We start from the raw sequence: 24354 nt of genomic DNA on the forward strand, positions 1-24354 counted from the left end.
CTTCGGGTAATTAAGTCCAACACCATCACCAGGATGGCCTGAGCTCGATCCCCCACCTGGGAGCCAGCCCACATATGGTGCAGCAGCCCTCTCCTTTCTCACCTGCTGATCCTCTCAGCAGTGTACTTCAGTAGACCCACTTGTTCTGCTCCCACTCTGTCTCTGGTCAATCTCCCCCCACACCCCTCAGCTCAGGCCTAAGCCTTGGTTCTTATACACAAATAAATAAAATTTAAAAAAACCAGAGGGCCCTCCCCGGTGGTGCAATGGATTAAAGTGCAGTGCTACTAATCTAGCAGCAACCACTTCAGCACGAGTTTGGTCCCTGACCCCCGGAGGTGACCCGTATGTCCCAGACCTCTCCTGCTTCATCCGCTGCTCCGCCCAGCAGTATACTTTGTCAATCTGCCTGTCCTGCTCCCCACTCTGTCTCTGGGGAATCCTCTCAGGGTCCCTGTACCTCTGGCCTGTACCTCAGTTTTGTATTCATAAATAAATGAATCTTTAAAAAAAAAAGAGGAAAGTATTTATTTAAGAAGGCGATCATAATCTGGGTTAATAACCAAAGAACAGTCCGAAGGTGTGTCAGGGATAGGGAAGATAGGGATTTTAAGAGATTAAGCAAGAGACTGCTCTCATTAAGCATAGGTTATTTGAACATTTTTGAATTGCCTTTAAAATCAACATGGGGTCTTCTATAATAACCAGCAGAGCTGACTCTTCTCTTTCCTAATTACAGAGGGGCAGGATGTTGATGGTCTTTGTAGTCATCCATAAGAACTTGGTGAGTGGCATTCCAGACCGACTGTTCAGTCAAGCTGCCAACTTTTTTTTAAAATAATATAATAGTTTATTTTCACATCATTTTGTGCCCTTTTCCATCTCAGCTGCAATCTCAGCTGTATCTCAGCTGCCTCCCATCATCAAATCACCTGTGTGCCACCATCATAGTCCAGCATACCTCCCTCACCCCACAGTTCTATATCCCATTTCCCATTCCACCCCCACAAAACGCCCCTGGTACATAGCTGTACACTATCATCATCATTATTTTCTCCCTTGATCCCCCACACCCCCCTTCATGAGTGAAACCATCTGACATCCTTCCCCTTCTCTCTGGCCCACTTCACCAAGCACCATCCTCTTATGTTGTGGCAAAAAGCACGTGTTCATTTTTTTCTGGTTGCAAGTAATATTCCTTTGTGTATATGCACCACATCTTTCCAATCCAGTCATTTACCCTTGTGCATTTGGGCTGTTTCCATGTCTTTCCAACTGTAAATACAGCAGCAATAAACATGGGGGTGCAGGTGTCTTTTTGAATCAGTGCTTTTGTGTCCTTTGGGATTGCTGGGTCATACAGAAGCTCCATTTTTAGCAGATTGAGGAACCTCCAAACAGTTTTCCATAGTGGTTGTACTAGTTTGCATTTCCATCAGCAGTGCAGGAGAGTTCCTTTTTCTCTACACCCTCGCCAACATTTGCTGTTGCTAGTTGTTTGAAGATGTGTCATTCTCACTGGGGAGAGGTGATATCTCATTGTGGTTTTAGTTTGTATCTCCCTTTACAAGTGATGTTGAACATTTTTTCATATGCTTGTTGGCTGCCAACTTTTTACCAGGAAATCTCATCGCTGTAGTCAAGAGGGATTCTGTCTTAGTCAAAATCGTTTGGGGGTGGGGGGTATTATCTAGCCTATTCCATGCAGAGTTGTTAGATGGAAAAAACCTGCTGGCAGAACAGTGCACACAGCATCTGTGGGTAGAGTGCTCAGGAATATGTATTTTCCCTTCTAACAAGGGAAGTCTCCCTCTAGGGCAGCTGTAAGATTCAAAAAACACTGAGAGACTGTATGGAAGAACAAAGACTGAAACAAAAAAAACGACCCTTGAACAAAAGCTCAGAGATACCAATACTGGCATCTGCACAGCCTTCATTCCAGCAGCCTCAGACCCCGCCCACTCACGTTCCGGCCTCCTCCGGGCGGGGATTCGCCAGCTTGAAGCCCCGCCCACTACGCGCCGACCCCCCCACGCAGTCCCCCTATTGCCCCGCCCCCATAGCCCCGCCCACCTAGGGTGGCCGGCTGCAAATTCGCGCGACAGGCGTCCGGCATTTGCCGACTGTTCACCTTAGTGCCTGTCAAATGCTACTACTTTCTAGCAAATTTTGTCTTATTTTCTAACCTGTAAGTTATTTACTCAAGGTATCTATTTGCCGGGCTTAGTAAAGGTACTATTCTTGACTTTAGAGGAAAGCCGAGAGGCGTTTCTGTTGGAAACAGACCGGCGATATTCAAGGCCGCCCTCGCGAGAGGGCCTGGTCCTAGCACCGTGGTCGCGGTGTCCGGGCTTGTCTCGCTGCGCAGGCGCAGTGCGCCCGACTCGTCATGCCGACTGTCAGCGTGAAGCGCGATCTGCTCTTCAAAGCCTTGGGTCGGACCTACAGTGAGTGCTGCCCCGTAGTCTGGACTCTGCTTTGCTGCTCCGAGGCGGGACTCCCTCCGACGGGACGTAGCGTCCCGTTGCTGCTGCTCAGGCTCCTGGCCCCGCGCGGACGGGGTCTTGACAGGGAGGCCGACGGCCCGGCGTCCGGGCTGGTGTGGCCACCGCAGCGGGTCTCGCCGAGGCTGCCATTGCATCACCCTCACACGTGCGTGGCTCGCCGAGTCATTCATTCAGCGACCCCGCAGCGAGCGCCAGCTGCGTGTTTGGCACTGGCATCGCTGCCAGGGCGAAGCACAGGGATGGGGCCCCGGTTGCGTCCCGGGTGCAGATGGTTCAGAACACTAAGAGCGCGGTGGGAACCCTGTGTGGGAGAAGCTTGAGTACGGGAAGCGGGAGGCTAGTGTTCCCCAGCCTTTAAGTGTTTACTGAGTGCTCCGTTCATGCCAGGCACATAAATACAGTACCTGTATTAAATACTGATGAGGATACAGCGGTGCAGTTGAGTTATAACGTCCACGTTCAAATTCTGATGAGAGAGATGATCGATAATTAGCCGGCACAGGAGTGAAATGATTTCAGATAACACTTAATGTTATTAAGGAAACAAAAAGGTAAAAAAAAAAAAAAAACCCACGCTAGATAGGGTGTTAACACTTGAGCTGAGACTTAAATGACCAGGAATCTGCATTCTGCCCTTAGTCTTAAAGCTGCACTTCATGTTTCTTTTTGAGATTTAACTGACATGTAATTTATTAGTTTCAGGTGTGCAATATAATGGTTTGATATTTAGTTCTAAAGCCACTACCATTAGGAGAAAGTGGGGAAATACTAGGTACAGAGATGCAGCAGCTGAAATGGCTTCCGCCTTGCCCCTTAATTATCAGCTTGCATAAATCCTATTTATAAGAGTTCTTTTTGGCTGTAGGGCTCAACATAACAAAGCCCTAGTTGGTTTAACAGGTCCAGCTTCTTAGTGTAAGATAGTACTGTAAAAATAAAGTTAGCCTTTAAGGCGTTTCTAATGGCTGTACGCTATAAAATTTCATTTATTTTCCATGTTTTTCTTAAGGTTCTAAGTCTGAAAAACAGTAATACCCTGCCCCCTGAGCTCAGCTGTAGTTCCCTTCACTTTTTATTTTGTAATATGCTTGCTTATATCTCTTACCCATCAGTCTAAACCAAGTTTTCACCAAAGGGGTATTACATACTTGGATTGCACGAGATGGGAAGCAAATATCCAACTTGACCCCACTTCCCACCTCTGTGTCCATATTGTGGAAAAGAAACAATTCAGGTGTAAAACTGGTGAAATGTATAATCTGGTGTATATCAAATGTTTTAACCCCCCCCCATCAGGTGAACTTGATTTTCCACAAATACCTGACAGCTGAGAGGACTGTTGTTATTGAGGTGTACTTCAGACAAGTTAAAAGTAAAAGTAATACTAGTTTTTTTTCTTGTGTTCTTTCATGAATTCTTTTGACTGTTGCTTGGGTTGAAATCACAGTTGTAATATGCTTTGCATAACAGCAGGTTTCCAAATGTGTCTCCATCTTGTTATTTACTCCACCCCCCCCTTTTTAATTAAGGTTTCTTTTTTCTTGTTTGCCAATAATGTCTCATTCATGTTTTCTGTCCACCATTTTTTCCACCCTTGCCCCACGAGTTGCTTGTTATCTGTCTGAAATGTCATTTTCCCCCTACCAGCCAGTGGTTTCCCCTTCACCATCGCTTATGGATGGTGTTTTTCAAGCGGCTTTTGTTACTCTAGTCATTTTGTGCCTCTTGGTAGGCTTATATCCCTATTCTGCCTTAAGCCTTTCTGCTCAGAAAACAGGTAGTTTTCCGATTGCCACTCACTTTACTGCTATTATGACTATTCTTCCATTCTGGTCTTGTTTTTCCTTGGTATGATTGCCAGCAAGATCACCTGAGTCCCCTTTGTGTGCTGCTAGATGAAGTTACTCAGGTATGTCATTTTGTCGAAGGGATTTAGTCATCATGATTTTGCTAGTTTTGCAATGAAGCTGTATTCCTTACAGCTGAAAGGAATAAAACAAATTACCTGGGCTTGGGATTCAATGAAGCACTCAATATGTTTTAATAGTTCTATGCAGTTGTGTCAATAACTACTTAGTTCAATAACTACTTAGTTATCTGTCACTGAGAAGTAAGTTACTCAAAAATGAGTAACAATCATTTGTTAACGATTTTTGAGGGTGAAGGATTGGGGAGTCGCTTAGCTGGACGGTTCCAACGTCAGATGTCTTCTTCAGGTTGTTATCATGGTGCCAGCCCTAGCTGGGGCTGGAGAATCTAAAGACAGGTTCACTCAGGTGGGTATTGGCAGGCCACAATTCCTTGCTGATTTTAGAGCATCGTCTTTAGTTCCTCTACCTTGACCTTTCCGTAAGATTATGGCACCATGGTAGCTTATTTATCGCAAAATGAGGGGTCCATAAGAACAGGATGTGCTCAAGATGGAAGCCACAGTTTTTATTAAGTTATCCAAAGGAGTGTCCCCTCCCCTGCCATATTCCTAGGTCACAGACCGCTCCTGGCGCCATGTGGGAAGGGACTACCCTGTGCTGTGGCTATTGGTTCTTGGAGCCAGTCTGATAGAGTGGACTCCAGTGATTCATTTGCCTCCCAACTGCCAGATAAACTCCCTTTCAGGGCTCCCAGAAGTGTCATTCTATTACAGCAGCAACTCAGAACCTTGAATCTCACCTAAGCAGATCCGATGAAGCCCTGGCGGTGTCTTTCCTGAAGGTAGAGAATAACTACACTTGGCCTTCGAGAATGAAGAGATGGGTTATCTGCAGCACATACACTACCACACAAAGGACACACAAAGGAACTGTTGGCCAGTAACACGTCTGAATCCGGGCTGCATTGTTGGTCAGCACAAGCCTGGGGTCATTCTCTGTACCTCTGAGTGAATTTTTTTTGGCAGAGGAAGGTGAAAAAAGGGTGCTTTTATAGCTGATTTATTTTCACAGTCTACTTTCCACTGATAGAATTTTGGTGTGTTCAGAGACTTCATTTTGTCCAGGTTCTGTCCTTTATTTAATCTATTTTTCACATCATTCTTCATTTTGCACATTTTTCCATTTCAGTTGTAATCCCCATGAACGTCCCACCACTAGTTCACCCATGTGCCATCACCATAGTTCCTTGTGCTCTTCCCACCCAGTTTTGATCCTATTTCCCCTCCCCACCCCCATAAAATGTCTCTGGTTTATAGTTGTTTATTATTTTTCATTTTTACTTTATTACAATTTGCTTCCCCCCCCCTCAAGCCCCCCACCCCTTACTTTCCTGCTATGAGTGGAAAAATTTGGTATTTTTCTTTTTCCTTCTGGCTTATTTCACTAAGCATGATCACTTCCAGCTCTACCATGTTGCTGCAAAAGGCATGAATTTATCTTTTTGGTTGCTGAGTAATATTCCATGGTGTATCTGTACCACATCTGTTTAATCCAGTCATCTACTTTTGGGCATTTGGGTTGATTTCATGTCTTCCCTATTGTAAATAAAGCAGCAATAAACATGGGGGTGCAGTAGACCTTTGAAGCAATGTTTTTGTGTCCTCTGGGTAGATACCTAGGAGTGGGATTGTTGGGTGATATGGAAGCTATATTTTTAGCAGTTTGAGAAACTTCCAAACAGCTTTCTATAGTGGTCGTACCAGTTTGCATTTCCATATTTCTGTCCTTTTCAACTCAAATTTACAATCTTCCTGCATATGTATTTCTTTTAAAAACTGTGGGTGTTTGATGAATGTTTCCATTTCATTAGGCAAAAGCCATATGGTCCACAGATCTCTGAAATAGGATGTTCTGTACATTGGGTTCCTGCTGATAGTCTTTCTGTAATTAAACTCAATTGTGTGATTGAAAGGACTTATGAGGCACACCCCTAATGTCACTATGGTGCTTTTTGAATGAATTGCACCTGACCTTTGAATCTTTTCGCCTTGATTTCATCTTTGGGTGGTGTTTTACTAGCCATGTTCTGATTGTTCTTTGTTCAGCAGTTGTTTCTTTTAATACAACTCTTTTACATCTGGAGAGGCTGAGAAATTTTAAAACCTTCTAGTCCTGCGTCCCTTTTGCCTAACAGTCTTTCCTTTAGTTTATCTCTTCTCACATAAGAAGCACAAGGGAAGAAGCCAGTGGATACTCCACTGGTTAGAAGTGTTAACTGAGCAGCTGCATTTCCTCTTGTCCACGTAAGTGGCTGCAACAGTGGGGCTAAACATGATCTGTCCAAGTCCACCTCACTTCTTATGTCCTGCATCCTCATCAGAGACCAAGCCTTTTATTTTAACAGATTTTTCAAGGCCCTTTAGGTTTTTTACTCTGACCTCAAAGCCCATCTTCTGATACGTTAGGCTTTGTCACAGCAGCGCTCTACTTGTGGGATCAAAGTCTGTATTAGCTGTCCCTTGTCACAAAGCACATGACCCAGTATTTGGAAGTGTAAAACAGGAGGCCTTTATCAGTTCACACACTGGTTTATCAGTTCACACACTCGTGGCTTAGCATTGTGGTTCTGGTTCTGGGTCTCTCAGGATGCCCTCAAGTCATCATTGGGCCACAGTCCTCAAGGCTTGACTGAGAGCATAAAGCTCATTCATGCTGTTGCCTCAAACCTCAGTTTCTCACAAAGGTGTGATTATCGGGAGGTGGGGCTCACTGGGTATAACTTCCAGCCCTAGTTAAGGACGTCGGCTCCCACTTGTTCCCTGTACAGAGATGGAGGGCCATCCCAGACTCTTCTGCTTGCTCACTGAGCCCTCCTCCCTTTGGTCGTTGAGCCTTATAAAGGCTACCACTGCATTTTCATGCTCTGCCTGCTTCCTCGTGATGCTCACAATCTCGCCTGCACTGTGGCAGCGGCCTCCCTGCCCCGTCCATCCTTCCCCACCACCCCTCTTTAAAATGCAGCCCTGCTCATGCTTTTGCCCAGCTGCAAGTCCTGCACTCTAGTCCCCTGGTGCCTGCAGACAGAACAGAGGGCATGTCAGTCTGCTTGTTCCATAGAATCTCCTCTTGACATGTACTTTATGCTTCATTTATATGAAATCTGCCAAATTTGCTGTGTGATTGGTGCACTCTGCAGTCTCTGCCTGATAAATTCATCCCTCCTGTGAAATCTTAGATGACCCTAAGTGGAGGGGATTATTTTGACTCTGCTGTTCCTGCATCTGGTGCTTATTGTGAATTGTATTTACACATCTGAGGAGAAAGTAATGTTTTATTTATCTAGGTAGCTGTGGCAGATAGTAGGTGCTCAATGAATATTAAACTGAAATTCAATGTCTGTATCAGTAATCTTTTTTAAAATAAAGTAACATTGGTTTACAACATTGCATATAAATTTAGGGCGGTAGGTTCACTCCTCTTCAGATATATATTACCACACTACATCCACCACCAAAGTAGCCATTAATTCTCCATCATAGTCCATTGGGCCCCTGCTTTTCTCCCTCCCTCAGTATCTGGAATCTTAAGACCAGCTTTTAGACAGAATATACCAGTAATAATGGTTTGTGTTCAATGTTTGGTAATTAGAAAACCCTGAGGATATTGTCCCAGCTAACAAAGCAACATAGAGTATAATTTAAAAGTATGGACTAGAATTGTTAATTATTGCAGACCTGTTGTGTTTTGAGGCACTGTGCCAGACCCATCATCTGTAGGAATGCCTTTCAGCCTGTACAGCCATTGTGTGCTTTAAAGAAATGGCTGTCAGATGCCACTGTATGAAGGGGGGCCTATGGATCAGAAAGTTTCCATTGGGTCCAAGTTCTCAGAACTAGTAAGTGGGGTGGCCGGTTTTCAAACTGGCTGCCTGGCCCCACGGCCAATGGTTAGGCCACCTCAGAGACTTAAAGGAAAGAACTTACATAACATTGTTTCATCATGTTGGATCTAGGATTTAGAGTCTACTTTACATTGGATCCTTACTTAATAGGTGGTTTTTCTTCAGAATAAATGCATACTTCCTAGTGCAGGTAACCTAACTCTATAGTTCTTAGTGTAAATAAATCAGCCTTAAAATAGTTATGCTTTTTTCCTTAATATGTTTTGGCTATAGTGTTTTGGTTTGCTTTTAAGTGATTCTATTTGGTGCCTGACGCTTAGTGCTTGGTATAGGGCAGTTGATGAGGAAATGAAATGTGTTGTCATTTATGCCGAACAGATCAAAATGAACACTCTTTCTCTTTTTTCTAGCTGATGAAGAATTTGATGAGCTATGTTTTGAATTTGGTCTGGAACTTGATGAAATTGTATGTATTGGTATTTTTTTTTCACATATTCTCTCTATAAATTCATTTTTCAGAGGTTCACTGAGGAACTCTTGAGGGTTATGGTGATATCTGTGTTCTCTGTTAAAAGAGGTTATGGTGCTTTCTTTCACATTGTAAAAAGGAGTCCTTGCTGTGTCCTGGATTCAGTTGCCTCAAGTGGAGTTCCCGGTGGTGAAGTGCCCTTTGCCAGTTACCGTGTGGAAAGGGCATGGGAAGCGGTTTACGCCAGAGGCGCCAGGCCTCCTTGCCCTCCAGCTCCCCCCTCAGGTCCTCTGGGCCCCATCCCCACCTGCCTCCTGGCCTGTATTCATTACTGTGTGTGTTAAGCTTATAAAATTATTATAAAAAATGATATTGAAGCATTTCCCTGCTTTTGATTGTAAAACCATTAAAATATTTTAGAAATATCTTTATGAAACATACTAACAATGCTTATGTTTTAAAGACATTTCACTTATAGCTAAAACAACATTTCTCTGGTAACTAGTGTTATTTTTTCCTATGCCTTTTATTTTCTTCATCTAGTCATTGCTTCCTTTATATCATTGTAAAGTTAAAGAATCTTCAAACAGACAAAAATGTACATTTTGCCTTGCCTTGTTTTTCCTGCTGCTGCTTTTTCCTCTTGGCTTCTATAGAAATATTCCAGGAAGACCTTTTTTATATACTGAGCATATACATGTTTGAGAAGTTCCCTGAGATTTCTGTAGTTTATGTTGTCTGATATTAATAACTTTATGAGACCTTGTGATATTTAAGGACAGTTGGACTTTATGTCAAAAAATTTGAGTTAGTTTGAACTCCATTTATTAGCTATGTAACCTTTTAAGATGCCTTTATTTTTCTGGTTACCACATTATCTCTCCCCCTTTTATTTATGCATACAAGAGTTGGGGTGCAGACCAGAGGCCAGGGGGTAGAGTGTGTATGTGTATGTGAGAGGATTCATCATTCCCCCAGGGGCTTGTCTCACCAGAGGCAGAGTGGGGAGCAGAACAGGCAGGTCCAGTGAAATCCACTGCTGAGGGGAGCAGCTGGGCAGGAGATCACCATGTGGATCACCTGGCCTGGGATGGGTAATAGTGCTGGCATCTAACCCCTAGGCCATCAGCGAGGCCCTGCTTTAACTTTTATTTATGAAAACTACACTTTCAAATCTATGAATACAAACTATGAAAATAATCAGAATGACATATTGAAATTTTGACATATTGAAAGACCTTTTTTCCCCTGATAAAAGTACACAAAAAAGATCAAGAATTAGTTAAAATGCTAAAGTGATCATTTTAGAATTAGTAAGGGTTTTTTATTCAAGTATTAGATTATATCTTGAGTATTTCATCTTCACTTCTTTAAAGACAGTCTAACAGGATTGTGACTACTTTAGTTATAAGTAAACAGGATTAAAACTATTTATAGTCTTGGGCCTCCCTGGTGGTGCAGGGGATTAAGTCTCAGCACTCTGAAGCTATCTGCAGCCCCTGGTCAGGGAGGTAGCCTACCCATATGGCATGGCAGACCTCTCCTGTCCGTCGCCTCCTCCCTCCCAGCAGTGTGTTTCAGTGGATCTGCCTGTTCTGCTCCCCACTGTTTCTGGTGAATCCTCTCACCACCCCCCTTCCTTCTACCCTCTGCACCTCTGGCCTAGAACCCAACTCTTGTTTGCATTTATCATAGTTTTGTTTAGCATAGCATTTACGACCAAAATTTTTTCGGAACATTTTTTGTTGATGTAACACTGAATTTTAACACACACCTTCATGAAACAACACCTGTATGGGTTACAGTGTTCACCACTAGAAATCTTCATTTTGTTTTAGATCTGGAGTGGGCAGACTTTCTTTAAAGGGCCCTATAGTGAATATCTTATGCTTTGTAGACTGTATTATCTGTTACAGCTCAGCAGTTTCAGCTATAAATGAGGATAATTTGTAGATGAATGGACCCTGGCTGTGTGCCTCTTAACTTTCCTGAGACGTGTGGCACGCTTGATTTGGCCAGTGGGATGTAGCTTGTGCTCTTCTGCAATGACTGAGGATGCTGGATGTTGGAACTCAGTAAAAGTTGGAATATTTTCTGTAAGCTGTGATTATGACATCTGATATTTTGGTTGCAGATATAATAAGTCTGTGTATATATAGTATAGTTACTGCTTTATAGGACTGATGACTGCTTTTTAAATTGAATTTAGACTTACTTATATTTGTTTAATTTTTGGGGATTTCTTTTAGACATCTGAGAAGGAAATTATAAGTAAGGAACAAGGTAATGAAAAGGCAAAGGGGGCCTCTGATGTTGTTCTCTACAAAATTGACGTCCCTGCCAATAGATATGATCTCCTATGTTTGGAAGGATTGGTTCGAGGACTTCAAGTCTTCAAAGAAAGGTAAGTGGATATGTTCATCAGATACTTCACTAAGTTGGATTTCTTTGTTACTGTCGGCTGCCCTGTTTATTTCTAGAACAAACTTGTTGGACAGGTGCACAGCTTTAGTTCTGCATAGATAGGGGACTAGCAGGTGAGATTCATGTAAGTTTTCATCACTTGACCGTTTGCGTGAGTATTGAGCCATTTCACTTGGAGAGCATACGTTAAAAGTGGAATGATAATGAATTTAACATTAAATTCTTAAATTTAATGCTCCTTAAATTCTTTAGTTTTTTAGGTAAGTAATTGGGAGAGATAACATCATTGGATTTGTCAAAAATTGGGTGGAAAAACAGGTGATAAAAGTTTATACTCTTGTCTCCAAAGGAATTCCTGTGGAAGCTCGGGCGTGGAGCTTCCTCATTGGCAAACTGAAGATCTTTTGATGGCTGTCAGATTTTGCAAATTAATTGATGTTAGTTTCACTCTCCTTATCTATACTGAAGAAAATTTTTAATTCCTTTTCTAACTCTTAATTTCATAACTATAGAAAGCAATGAGTATATAAAGTGAAAGAGGCAGAATGTTGATAGCAGTTAAAGAATATTTTGTCTGATGGGCTGTGAAATTATGATCAGTACTAGGTGTTGGTTAAAGTGCAATGGTCAGACATTTGGTGAAGGTGGTTAAGGTTTGGGGACTGACCTAGTTTATTATCTGCAAGACAATTGGATTCTTAGATTTTTGAGTTAGGAATGATTCCATTGAATATGTGTCCCAAGCCTGCCTGTTTAGCATTTTCCTTTTTAACAGGCACCTCATGATTTTTGTGATCAGACAGTATTAGGAGAGTAACTCACAGCCTTTGCTACTCAAAAGTATGGTTTGTGGTAAGCAACATCTGTATCACCTGGAAGCTTGTTAGGCATGTGGAATTGAAGCTTCCACGCAGGACCTGTTAATCACAATCCGGTTAACAAATTGCCTGGCTGATTGTAAACACATTGAGGTTAGACAAGCACTCAAAACAGCGGTTCCAGTTCTTGCCTCGTGATAAAGATTACCTGGACCAGGCCTGCATAATGAACCACTTAACGAGGCTTTTTGTTTCTATATTCTGATTCAGTAGGCTTGATGGCGCCTGACCATCTCTATTTTAAGTAAGCCCTTTTTTTCTTAAAAACTAAGAATTTCAGAGTTAGAATAAATTGGAAAGATTATCTCATCTAGTACCTTAGCTGATACTTAAATGTTCCTAAATAATTGCTTAGTTAACGGGTTTTTAGTCTCTGCTGACATGCTGGTGGTAGGATACTCATTCCCACAGAGCTTCCTGTACCATTTGTGGACAACTGAAAATATTGGAAAGTAAGTTTTTTAATATTCAGCCAAAATTTGATTTACTGTAGCTTCACCCCTTGGCCTAGAGGGCTAGAGTGGTTCACTTTGTACTTTTTCTGCAACTAGTAGAATAGAATTAGCTTTTCAGATGTTTGTGGCTAATAATGAGCAAGTTTGTCTTAATACTATTTTAGGATAAAGGCTCCAGTGTATAAACGGGTGATGCCTAATGGAGAAATCCAGAAATTGATCATCACAGAAGAGGTAATAAGGATAAATTCTTACTTTCCTTTTTAAAAAAGTCTACTTGGCATATGGATCTATAAGGTGGGGAGGAGAACGGGAGCAAAGCTAACTCTTGCTCAACGTAATTTTCTTTGCTCATTTGCTAAAGTGGGTGTAGTACATGTCCCCTGTAGCTCTTTTCTGTGAATGATTTTGGAAGAGATACAGTTATTTAAATTGTGGTATAGGTGACTTTGCTAGAAATATCAACTTTAAGCAAATTATATAATGGTTAATTTCTTCTTAATTACTTAACACATTTTTGGAAACCTTATCAGATTTGAGTTTTTTTGAAGAGATTTTGTTATTTTTGTTTGTTTAACTCTACAGTATTTTTTTTCTTTTTTCCATCTCAGCTGCAATCCCCGTGGACTTCCCACCACCAGTTCACCTGTGTGCCATCACCATATTCCCATGCACTTAACCCTCCCCGCTCCCCCATTTTCTGTCTCATTCCCCATTCCACCCCTGTAAAATGTCTCTGGAATATAGTTGTTCATTTTTCCCCTGCCCTGGTCCTTTATGCTCCTGCTGTGAGTGAAACCATCCGTTATTTTTTCTTTTTCTTTCTGGCTTGTTTACTAAGCAGGATCCCTTCCAGCTCCATCCATGTTGCTGCAAAAGGCACGAGTTAGATTTGAGTTTTTTAAGGACAGTAACTTTGCCTCTCATCACCACTACATTTTATTTACATGTTGACTGGATGAATAAACTTGTTTGAATGAGAATTTTGACAATGTCAGGGTTTTTATTATGAGATGTTATTTTGAAAAAAGCCTTGAATTTTCCATCTCTAATGAAATAATGAATTTCAGACAGCTAAAATACGCCCTTATGCTGTCGCAGCAGTTCTTCGGAATATAAAGTTTACTAAAGATCGATACGACAGCTTCATTGAACTGCAAGAGAAATTACATCAGAACATTTGCAGGTTTGTGGTTGCATCATCTTCCTTGCCTTTTCTTCCTTCTCTTTTTCCTGTCCCTTTTCCTTCCTCTAACCTCCCTTCCTTCTTCATTCTTCTGTAGATTTTTCCAGAGCGTTCTCATTATAAGTAATGAGAGTTTATCACACTTGTTTGCTACTGCTTATAAGTAGTGTGTGTGGAGAAGAAATTACTTTAAATTGAGATAATGTTTACAACAAGGGGTATGTTTTAAGAGTACAAGTTTCATACCTAGTCAAATGAATATTACATCACACCGACCACCAAAGTACCAGTAATCCACAACAGTCCAATGTATCCCCGCTGACCTCTGCTGTGTGGTTGTTTCAGGCAAGAGAGTGAATCCTATCTTTCTTACTCCGTCTTGGCTGGAAGTGTCCATTGAATTTTTTATTTCCATTCTTTTACTTTTCATCTCTAGAATGCGTTTATTTTCTTTTTTAAGTTCCTTTTTTTCTGCTGTTCCTTTCTCATCTGTTCATCATGTGTATATTTTCTCCATAGTTCTTGGACTTTTTTCCTAGTAGCAGCTTTACGATCTTAGGTGAATTTGATACAGGGCAGTAGGGGCACTAAAACTAGCCGAGGACACGGGCCCAGTCGTTAACTGGTCAAATTGTCTGAGTTCTTCTCAGTGTGCACAATTGCAAGGCTAGTCAGGGTCAGAGACGAACAGTGGGACAAACCAGGGGAAAACAAATTTCAGCTATTTTAGGGAAGTATCCAAAGTTTTTTTTAAAGATTTATTTATTTATGCATACAGAACTGGGGTATAGGCCAGAGGTAAGAAGATTCGCCAGAGACAGAGTGGGGAGCAGAGCAGGCCAACTGATGAAGCACACTGCTGAGGAGAGCAGTGGGCGGTTCAGGAGAGGTCTGCTGCACCATGTGGGTCAGCTCCGGGGCAGGGATCGAACTCATGTGGAAGTGGCTTTAGTGCTGTTTTAGCCCTCTGTGCTACCAGGGAGGGCCAGTATCTAAAATTTTTAAAAATAGGTAGTGTGTTATCTTTGTAATTTATGTTTTAGAATATTCAAATCTCCTTTTCTATCTCTTTCAACATTTAGGAAGAGAGTACTAGTTGCTATTGGTACCCATGATTTGGACTCTTTATCAGGCCCATTTACCTATACTGCAAAGCGACCTTCTGATATCAAATTTAAGCCTCTAAATAAGACCAAAGAATATACAGCCTGTGAACTGATGAACATATACAAGGTAAAGTATCTCTTTATATTGTGCAATAGTGCTACGTAAATCATGAAATTCCATCAGAATCAATTCTTGAAATTAGAGAAATGGAATGAGTACTTTTCATAAACTAGCAGAGTCTGGCTCTGGTCTAGGCATACTGATTTTTTGATTTAGAGTGGAACTTGGGCATATTTCTTTACTTTTTTAACCTTTGATAATTAAAACAAAGTTACTATTATTTTGTCTTACACCACTGGTAGATTTTGGACATTATTTGCTTTCTTCCCTCAAGTAGAGTCCTCCTACCGTAACCCTCATGATCTGTCTCCATAGACTCCTGTGCATATCCCTCTCCTGATTGGACCCACCTCCCACTCCCATGCTTCAGATCTGTAGTCAGCTTGCAAATTTTGTCTTTTTCCTAACTCTTTGTTTGATTTCTCTGTATTCTGCATATAGTGAAACCATTCAGTATTTCTTGTTATTTTTGTCTTATTTCACTAAGCATGACCCCTTTCAGTTCCATCCATATTACCACAAATGGTATAAGCTTATCTTTTTAATCACGGAGTAGTATTCCATTGTGTTTATACACCACATCTTCTTGACCCATTCATCTGGTTTTGGGTTTTTAGGTTTTTATCTCTTGGTTATTGTAAATAGTGCGGCGGTAAACATAGGAGTGCAGAGTTTTTTTGAATTAGTGTTTTTGTGTCCTGAATCTCTGTATTCTCTTTTAGTAATTTTTTTTATTATTTTATAATAGTTTATTTTTACATCATTTTGTACATTTTTTTTTCCATCTCAATTGTAATCTCCGCGGTTTCCCATCACCAAGTCATTCGTGTGCCATCACCATAATTCCATGCACTTCCCTCCCCACCCCCCCATTTTTGATCCCATTCCCTACTCCACCCCCACAAAATGTCTCTGGTATATAGCTGTTCATTATTCTTGTTATTTTCTCGCCTGATCCATTATACTCCTGCTATGAGTGAAACCATCCCGTATTTTTCTTTCCCTTTCTGGCTTACCTCACTAGCATGATCTTTTCCAGCTCCATCCAAGTTGCTGCGAAGGACATGTGTTTCTCTTTTTTGGTTGCTGAGTAATATTCCATTGTATGTGTGTACCACATCTTTTTAATCTAGTCATCTACTTTTGGACATTTGTGCTACCTCTTTTAGTAATTTTAATGGACAGCTTAGATTGAGAATCATTAACGTAAAACATAGCATTGTAAAATTTTTATAATTGAGTATAATTAAAACTCACACAAGTATAAGAAATAAAACGTTGCTGTTTTTCTTTATGTGGGAAACATGACAAAGTCTACCTTTCATTACTATCATTTTAAATTCTAGCAGTGGAACGGAATTTGGTTCTCACTTCATATGTAACAGATAGTAGTATTAAAAGTATTTTTCTGGATATCTTCCCAAAAAAAGCAACTGTCTTCCACAGCCTGATGTGGCAGTCATTTCTCCCTATTTATGTAAATAGTTTTGTGATGGTTTATGTTTAGTTTAAGATGATTCGGGCTTGCCATTGCAAATGTCTTTTCACTTGTGGAAAAACTCAGTTGTAGTCTTGTCTCTCCCCAGTAGTAGATGAGGCTGTATAGGGATACTGATTTATATTAGGAAATCTTATAAGCATAGAATGTTCTACAATTTGGGGCTATCTTGCTGTTTTTCTGACTTTCTCCCTTTTTTTATACTTAATATGTATGTAAACTAATTGCAGTGATAGAAATAAAAAACTAATTTCTTTTGACTTTTTCCCAGACTGACAACCACCTTAAACATTATTTACATATCATTGAAAATAAACCTCTGTACCCAGTTATCTATGATAGCAATGGTGTCATCCTTTCAATGCCCCCTATTATTAATGGTGAGTTATTAAGCATCCACAGGTGCTTTTTTTTTTTTTGCTGTTTCTTAGTACTATAATTAGAACTCTCAATGTACTTGGCTAAATCAAATCACTCTTAATTGGTGATTCTTAGGACTTGACAATTTTATTCTAATGGTTCTTTCATTCAGTCAATATTTTACTGTTTTGTTTTAGATTTAAAAAAAAATTATGAATATAAGAACTGGGGTATAGGCTAAGCAGTGCAGGGGGCAGGGAGGGTGAGAGGATTCACCAGAGACAGAATGGGGAGCAGAACAGTTGGATTGACTGAAATCCACTGCTGAGGGGAGCAGAGGGGAGATGGAAGAGGTCTGCCACACCATATGTGGTTCAGCAACCTGGCTGGAGATCACACTCAAGCCATGCAGGTGATAGTGCTAAGACTCAATCCCTAGGCTACCAGGGAGAACTCTTAGTTGGGCTCTGAATTAAAAATGTAGCGTCAATTTGTAGAGTCTTTAAGTGCAACCATGTTTTTTGACACTGTATTGTTTTGTGTTCTTTACAGGAAATCATTCCAAAATAACAGTAAATACTAAAAATATATTTATTGAATGCACAGGAACTGACTTTAACAAGGTAAATAAAACTTATTTTTGTACTCTCAGATAAAATAGGTTTTACTCTGGACTAACACTATATGGCTAGACTTTGAAATATGCTTATTTCATATTTCATAGAAATATAGAAAATCAGATATTTTATATTTTGTTTATGACACTTTCAGTAGACAAATGTGTAAAAAGCACCTACTGTGTCTCCAGTGCCATTAATGTAATAACGAATTACAGGTTGTTTCTTGACTTTAGGGAACTTAGTGAGAGATTGAGCCAGATACAACTTATAGAAGATTGGGGTAAGAATTGGATTGTGATCCATGTGAATTATTTCTTAGTTGGCTTGATTTACATGCTGAATAGTTCAGTAATTTTGTGTACCTCATTAAAAGCTTTCAAACTGATCATAAAGAAGTTTTAGCAAGTTAATAAAGGGTTTAAACACCCAAAGATCTGGGATAGGACAATCTGACTGGGACAGAGTGCATTCACATCTTATACCTGTGGAGACCATTGTGAGCTACTTCATCTTTCATAAAGCTTGTATATGGATAAAGTATGTGTGTAGATTAAAAAAAAAAAAAATTACCCCAACAGTTTACTGTATTTTTTCCTGAGCTTTTTTTTTTTTTTAAGATTTATTTATTTATGCGTACAGAACTGGGGTACAGGCCAGAGGTGCAGGGGCAGTGAGAGGATTCCCCAGAGACAGAGTGGGGAGCAGAACAGACAGATTGATGAAGTACACTGCTGAGGGGAGCAGTGGGCAGGTCAGGAGAGGTCTACCAGGCCAAGTGGATCACTTCTGGGATGGAGATCGAACTCTGAAATGGCTTTTGCTTCTTAGTGCTGTGCTTTAAGATGCTGTGCCACCAGCGTATGCCACCAGCATATTATTTTTAAAGATTTATTTACTTATGCATACAGAACTGGGGTACAGGCCAAAGGTGCAGGGGTAGTAAGAGGATTCACCAGAGACAAAGTGGGGAGCAGAACAGGCTGATCGACAAAGTACATTGCTGAAGGCAGCAGTGGGTGGGTCAGGAGAGGTCTGCCATGCTGTGTGGGTCACCTCTAGGCCGGGAATCAAACTTGCACTGAAGCTGCTGCAGCCAGCTTGCAGTGCTGCATCCTAACCAACTGCGCCACCAGGGAGGGCCCTGAGCATGTTCTTTAATTTAAAAGAGATTTAATAAATTCATAGAAGAACTTATATTCTCTACTTAAATAGAAGAAACTAAGGTACAAAGTAGTAACTGGCCTCAAATCAGGTAAAAGGAGCCAGGCACCTGGCACTCCAGTCTTAGCAGACTGATAGGGCTTACCCTGTAGTTAGCCATTTGTCGCTCTTGAAACTGGTGAATGTATGGGAGAGAGTGAGGGAAGTAAATGATTTGTCTCAGTCATGGATTGTAACTCTCAGAGAACCATATAAATGCAGAACATCTGAAGATAAGGACAGGCCTGCTCTAACATAAGTTTTTATTCCACTTCTTTTTAGAATGTAATATAAAGCCCCATTTTTAGATGTTTGGGGACTGAGGTATATTAAATATTAATTCATTTCCACCTGAGTAAAGAGAGAGTATATTTATAGATTGTTATATTTATTTTTCTTTGCAGGCAAAAATAGTTCTTGATATTATCGTCGCCATGTTCAGTGAATATTGTGAGAATCCATTTACGTAAGTTCATTTGGCAACATTATTGATGGCCTTTTGTTTTGAAGGCAAAGCACTAAGGCTTAAATATGAAGAGCAAAAATGTGGTTCCTGTAATTAGAAAATAGAATCTCTTCAGGGAACTAAGACATATGCATAAATAATATATGAAATAAAAAAGTGGTAAGTACTTTAGAAAGTCTCAGTGATGTTCTGGCTTTTGTAAGGGCAAGTTACTGCTAGCTGAAGCATCTGGTTAGACCTCATGGAGGCAGTGAACTTTACACTGTGTTTTGGGATTATTGCATTTAATCATGTAAACATGGAGGAACACAAAAGGAACGGCTAAGCAGAGGTAGAGAAGTGTAAGCAAGGTATTTATGCCATATATATCTATAAGATTATTGCAATTTTTCTGAAGCATGTGTTAAAATTAATCTGTGTGACCCTTATTTTGTACTACCATCATAGTTTAGAGTGTTAATAATTCAACAATAAATATGTAACTGTAGAAAGCATGGCATTGTAAGGTAATTCCCATTTTTTAAAAATTAATTTGCATGTTAGTGGTTGTGTTTATCCATTAACATGGTCGTTTCCAGTATGACACACCACCCTGGTAAAGCCTGGAGAGGATATATCAATACTGGCACGTACTCAGGATGGTCATGGGCTTTGCGGTTCTGGGAAATAAGTGTATCCAGTGGTGGTTGTCTGAGGAGAGGAAGCACCATATTCCATTGGAGAAGAGATAGTAACTTGTGTTTAGGAGGGTTACTCCAGACAGCAGTGTGCAATGTGAATATATTGAATGTGTTGAGGTGACAATGTAGATTAAGTGAAAGATTTGTTAGCTATAAGCATTTCTAGCCCACTTTTTTTTTTCTTTTTGACTCTTTTTAGGGTTGAAGCAGCTGAAGTAGTTTTTCCTAATGGGAAATCACATACCTTCCCAGTAAGTATTTAAGAAGTGACTCTGTGATGATGGTGATGTCTGTAGGGTGGTTGTGGTCTATCAAGCTATTTAACTGCCTGCACCAGGCACTATGTTGGATGCTTTATGCGATAATCTTCATATTAACCTGTGAGGGTGAATGCTACTGTTATGCCTTCTCCTAGAAATAGATGTAATTATCTACAAACTTCAGTATTTAGGTGCCTGTTACTATAAGAGGTAAACTAGGATTAAAGCCCAGACAATCCAACTTCAGTGCCCACATAATCCATCACAACTACATAATTATGTGACCCTGATTCCTATGCCTTTTTTTGGTAATAATTTGTTAACAGGGTAATGTATAGTCTCACTTTTCGACAGACTAAAATTTTATCATCCCTCCAAACCTAGCTAGTTTGTTCAGTCTTGAATTAAGTTGCTGAAGGTCATTATTGTAATTAATAATTAGAAATGTATTGACAGGATTAATTTAGTTTAGTATATCATAATTATTGCCAAAACATAGGATTTTAGTTAGAGGACCTCCTGGTGGTACAGGGCTTAAAATCTCAGTGCTATCAAACTACCACCAGTCACTGTGGTGTGAATTCAATCCCCGGCCAGGGAACTGACCCACATGGCGCAGCAGACCTCTCCTGACCCACCCGTTGCTCCTCTCAGCAGTGTACTTCAATAGATCACCTGTCCTACTCCCCAAGCTGTCATTGGTAAATCCTTTCACCCTTCACAACACCTCTGGTCTAGACCCCAATTCTTGTTTGCATAAATTAATAAGTAAATCTTTGAAAGCAAACAAAAAGAGTGTCTGGTGAAAAGTGACTTCTTTACATGAAATAGCGTATTTCAAGCATTTGATATCATTTGACATATGTATTTGATAAATATATTTGACATATTTCAATAATACAATATAGTAAGAAAATAATAGAATTGGAAATGAGGATCTAGAGGAGGTAATGTAGTAGAGAGTCTCAGAGACTGATGATTAGTGGTGTTAAGAATTAGGCTACCTAAACTGTTCATTCATCATTGCTTCATGCATGTGTGACTGCACGTCCTCATTAAGTTGTATGTGCTTGTTACCTGGCAAGCATTTTCTAGACACAGGAATAAACAGAGGGCTCATTAGCTTTCTATTTGTGATCTCTGTTATTAGTCTAAAATCAGATTCCTTATGTGTAAAGTAATGCTGATAGTATCTACTGTGAGTTTAATGCAATCTTGAAAGAGTATTTTAGATTGTTTTGTAAAGATTTACTGTTTGGTAAGTAATCTTGCAATAGTTAAGATTATTACTACTGTAGCCATTAGTCTCTAGTCTACTGCTTTGAACTCTAGCATGCAATCAGACCTCCACGAATCTGGATCATACTAGATTCAAATTCAGGAAGTATAATGTAGCTGCCACTTGCTGTAAAGCCCGACATTGCCTTTTTGACCTTCACTAGTGAGGATGATGCTTCTACTAAGAACCACATTTTGAGTAGCAAGGCTCTGACCTATTGTCCTTACGTGAGTCCAAGTAGGTTTTTAGGTTTATAATCTTTTATCAGTGGCAGTTAGACATTGAGAGTAATTTAGTGATAAGATATAGTCATAGTTATATGTCCAGAGGTGCTGAAAAGCCTGGATTTTGATGCATGTTTGTTCCTGCTGAAAATGACAGTTATATAATGTCTGAAGGAGTGTTTGGTCAGATTCAAGAGATGCTCCCAGGCTGTTGACTCCCAGAGCAAATTGATAGTTAGGGCTGGGAGCCTTTTCCACCTGAAAAATGAGAGGGCCTTCCCTGGTGGCGCAACAGGTTAAAGCACAACACTATGAAGCTAGCCGCAGTCACTTCAGCATGAGTTCGATACCCATCAGAGAGGTGACCACATGGTGCAGCAGACCTCTCCTGTCTTCACCCACTGTCCGCCTCAGTGGTATACTTTGTCAGTCTGCTTGTTCTGCTCCTCATTCTTTCTGGTGAATTCTCACCCCCCCAGCCCCCCTGCACTTCTGGCCTGTACCCCAGTTCTCTATGCATAAGTAATAAGTCTTTAAAAAAAATGAGAAAGGAATGTTGTTACAACACTTAGACTTAATGTGCTGGGTAGAGCAATGTGAACTTGAGTCATACTCTCTTAGTCATAAATGCTTGTATAAAATGACATGAAAATCCTTTGCAGGATTTATTAGCATTTAGAAATGATGTAATGTGCTAGTGTTTGACCAGCTAAAAGAGAAAAATGTTTGACATTTTATTTCTGACCAATTCCAATTGTCTGGCAAGGACAATGTTCATATATGACTTTAGTTTAGTAATGTACTCCATAATAATGCTTTGAAATACCAAGTTTTTTTTTTCAAAGTTAGGAGTCAGTAACATTTTCTTGAGAGCGTAATGAAACTGCAGCGACCAGTTGAAAAGAACCTAGTGCTTGCTGTATCTTACAAGGGAATGATTTAAACTTTCAAATTCTTCCTCTTTAAGGAACTGACTTACCGAAAGGAGGTGGTGAGAGCTGATCTAATTAACAAAAAAGTTGGAATCAGGTATGCTCTGAAACTTCATTTATTTATTTGTTGGAGAGAATTCAAGAATGAACTGTACATAAAGCTAAGTTTCCCTGAAAGAATGCTTGGAGAGGGATTTGCTCTCTTCAGAATAAGTGATGATAGAACATCAGTTACAAAGCCTGGTGTCTAATGAAATTCACAAAGGCAGATTATTTTAGGAAGTAGCATATTTAAAAGCAAAATCTAAGCATATTTTAAAAGGCCTGGTGACATTTGACTTGTACATTCCTGTTTCAGAGAAACTCCAGAAAATATTGCCAAACTTCTGACTAGAATGTATCTGAAGTCCGAAGTGATAGGCGATGGGAATCAGATTGAGATTGAAGTCCCTCCGACCAGAGCTGACGTTATCCACGCCTGCGATATAGTGGAAGACGCAGCTATTGCTTATGGCTATAACAACATTCAGATGACTCTCCCGAAAACATACACCATAGCTAATCAAGTAAGATTGCGCCCTTAAATAAACACTCCTTATTGTTAGAAACTGATTATTGAATGCCAGGAAGGCTTCGAGAAAAACAGAACATAGGAATTAAGCAGCATTTGGACATGCTGTGCTGCGAGAGAGCCGCTACGGCGAGGATATGAAACAGATGCCCCAGGATTAGCGCGAGTGGAAAACCTGCGAGGGCGCCTTTGAGAGAGAGACAGGTTTCAAGCTTGGAGCCTGTTTCTCTAACTTGGAATTTACTTTCCCAACCTGGGCCTCCAGGCGGAAAGTCGGGGGGCGGGGGGGGTCTCTATTTGGGTGGGAGCCCTGCAGCCCCAGGCCAGGGGATGGTGGGTAGAAGTGGCACAGTAATGGGCATGGAAGAGTGGTTTCCTTTCATGATAGGTTCTGTGTAAGTCATTTCCTTTGAAATGGATAATTTTATTGAAGGGAAATAATGTCAATTTGTTTTTTTCAGTTTCCTCTTAATAAACTCACAGAACTTCTGAGACACGACATGGCAGCTGCGGGGTTCACTGAAGCGCTCACCTTTGCTCTGGTATGTTTTCCATCCTTTGTTCTGCTCAGCTGATGGTCTATTTTGAGTCTCTGAATGATTTAATCTATGATTCCTTGTTTGAATTTACAGAACCTGGGTTGCCAAACTTCCCAGGTTTTTGAAGCAGAACTTTGTTACTTGAGATTGTGTAAGTGGTGGTAAAGAAATATTGAAGATACATGCTTTCAGTCACAGAAAGTCATGAAGGAATGAAAACTAGACTGACAGCTGACAGCCTGCCTCACCGTTTCATGTCACGTGTTGAGGTTCACTCTGAATTTCATAACCAACTGTATTAAGTTGGCATTTTCCATCTTCATTTGGTTGTGACTATGCCCACTAGCTGCCGCCCTGGTTGAGGGCCTGTGGACTGTTCTGCATTAAACTGAACTTCTTTGTCTTTGAACATGTTCGCAAACATTTGCTTTGAGTTGAAAAGCTGACATAAAAGGCCTAAATCAGGAAATGAATTGTATTATAAAATCAGAAGGAAATGCCCCTCCCCCAGCAGATTGACCAATTGAAAGAATAAAATGTGTGTGCAATTTGTAGTTCCCTTCTCTCTTGTGCTGAGTGTTTCTTTGGTGTCTCCAGTGTAATTTCTGAACGTTCAAGTATATCCAGCATAATGATGTAGGGCAAAACCAAAATAAGACGAGCAAAGAGAGCGGCTCCTGTCCCCTTCCCTCCACCTGAACTCCTGCCTTAAAATTGGGTCTGTGGCCCTCCCTGGTGGCGCAGCGGGTTAAAGCACAGCACTAAGAATCTAAAGCTGCTTCCGCATGAGTTCGATCCCTGCCTGCC

The 24354-nt window shown here is 40.6% G+C and overlaps 1 protein-coding gene across 1 annotated transcript in view; it reads left to right on the plus strand.

Annotated features, from left to right (window-relative positions):
- The first annotated feature begins 2376 nt into the window (after nt 1-2376).
- Nucleotides 2377-24354, plus strand: part of FARSB (phenylalanyl-tRNA synthetase, beta subunit) — a 63962-nt gene continuing 41984 nt past the window's right edge. The window contains exons 1-13 of the mRNA XM_004674240.2: nt 2377-2447; nt 8690-8745; nt 10998-11152; nt 12670-12739; nt 13576-13691; nt 14774-14924; nt 16688-16796; nt 17329-17399; nt 19001-19062; nt 19942-19993; nt 22473-22534; nt 22796-23003; nt 23470-23550. Coding sequence (XP_004674297.1) covers nt 2390-2447; nt 8690-8745; nt 10998-11152; nt 12670-12739; nt 13576-13691; nt 14774-14924; nt 16688-16796; nt 17329-17399; nt 19001-19062; nt 19942-19993; nt 22473-22534; nt 22796-23003; nt 23470-23550 — 1251 coding nt within the window. The 5' untranslated portion in view covers nt 2377-2389. The remainder of the gene's footprint in view (nt 2448-8689; nt 8746-10997; nt 11153-12669; nt 12740-13575; nt 13692-14773; nt 14925-16687; nt 16797-17328; nt 17400-19000; nt 19063-19941; nt 19994-22472; nt 22535-22795; nt 23004-23469; nt 23551-24354) is intronic.

The sequence above is a fragment of the Condylura cristata genome, unplaced genomic scaffold (genome assembly GCF_000260355.1).
Source record: "Condylura cristata isolate star-nosed mole 26May11 unplaced genomic scaffold, ConCri1.0 scaffold00002, whole genome shotgun sequence".
Taxonomy (NCBI): domain Eukaryota; kingdom Metazoa; phylum Chordata; class Mammalia; order Eulipotyphla; family Talpidae; genus Condylura; species Condylura cristata.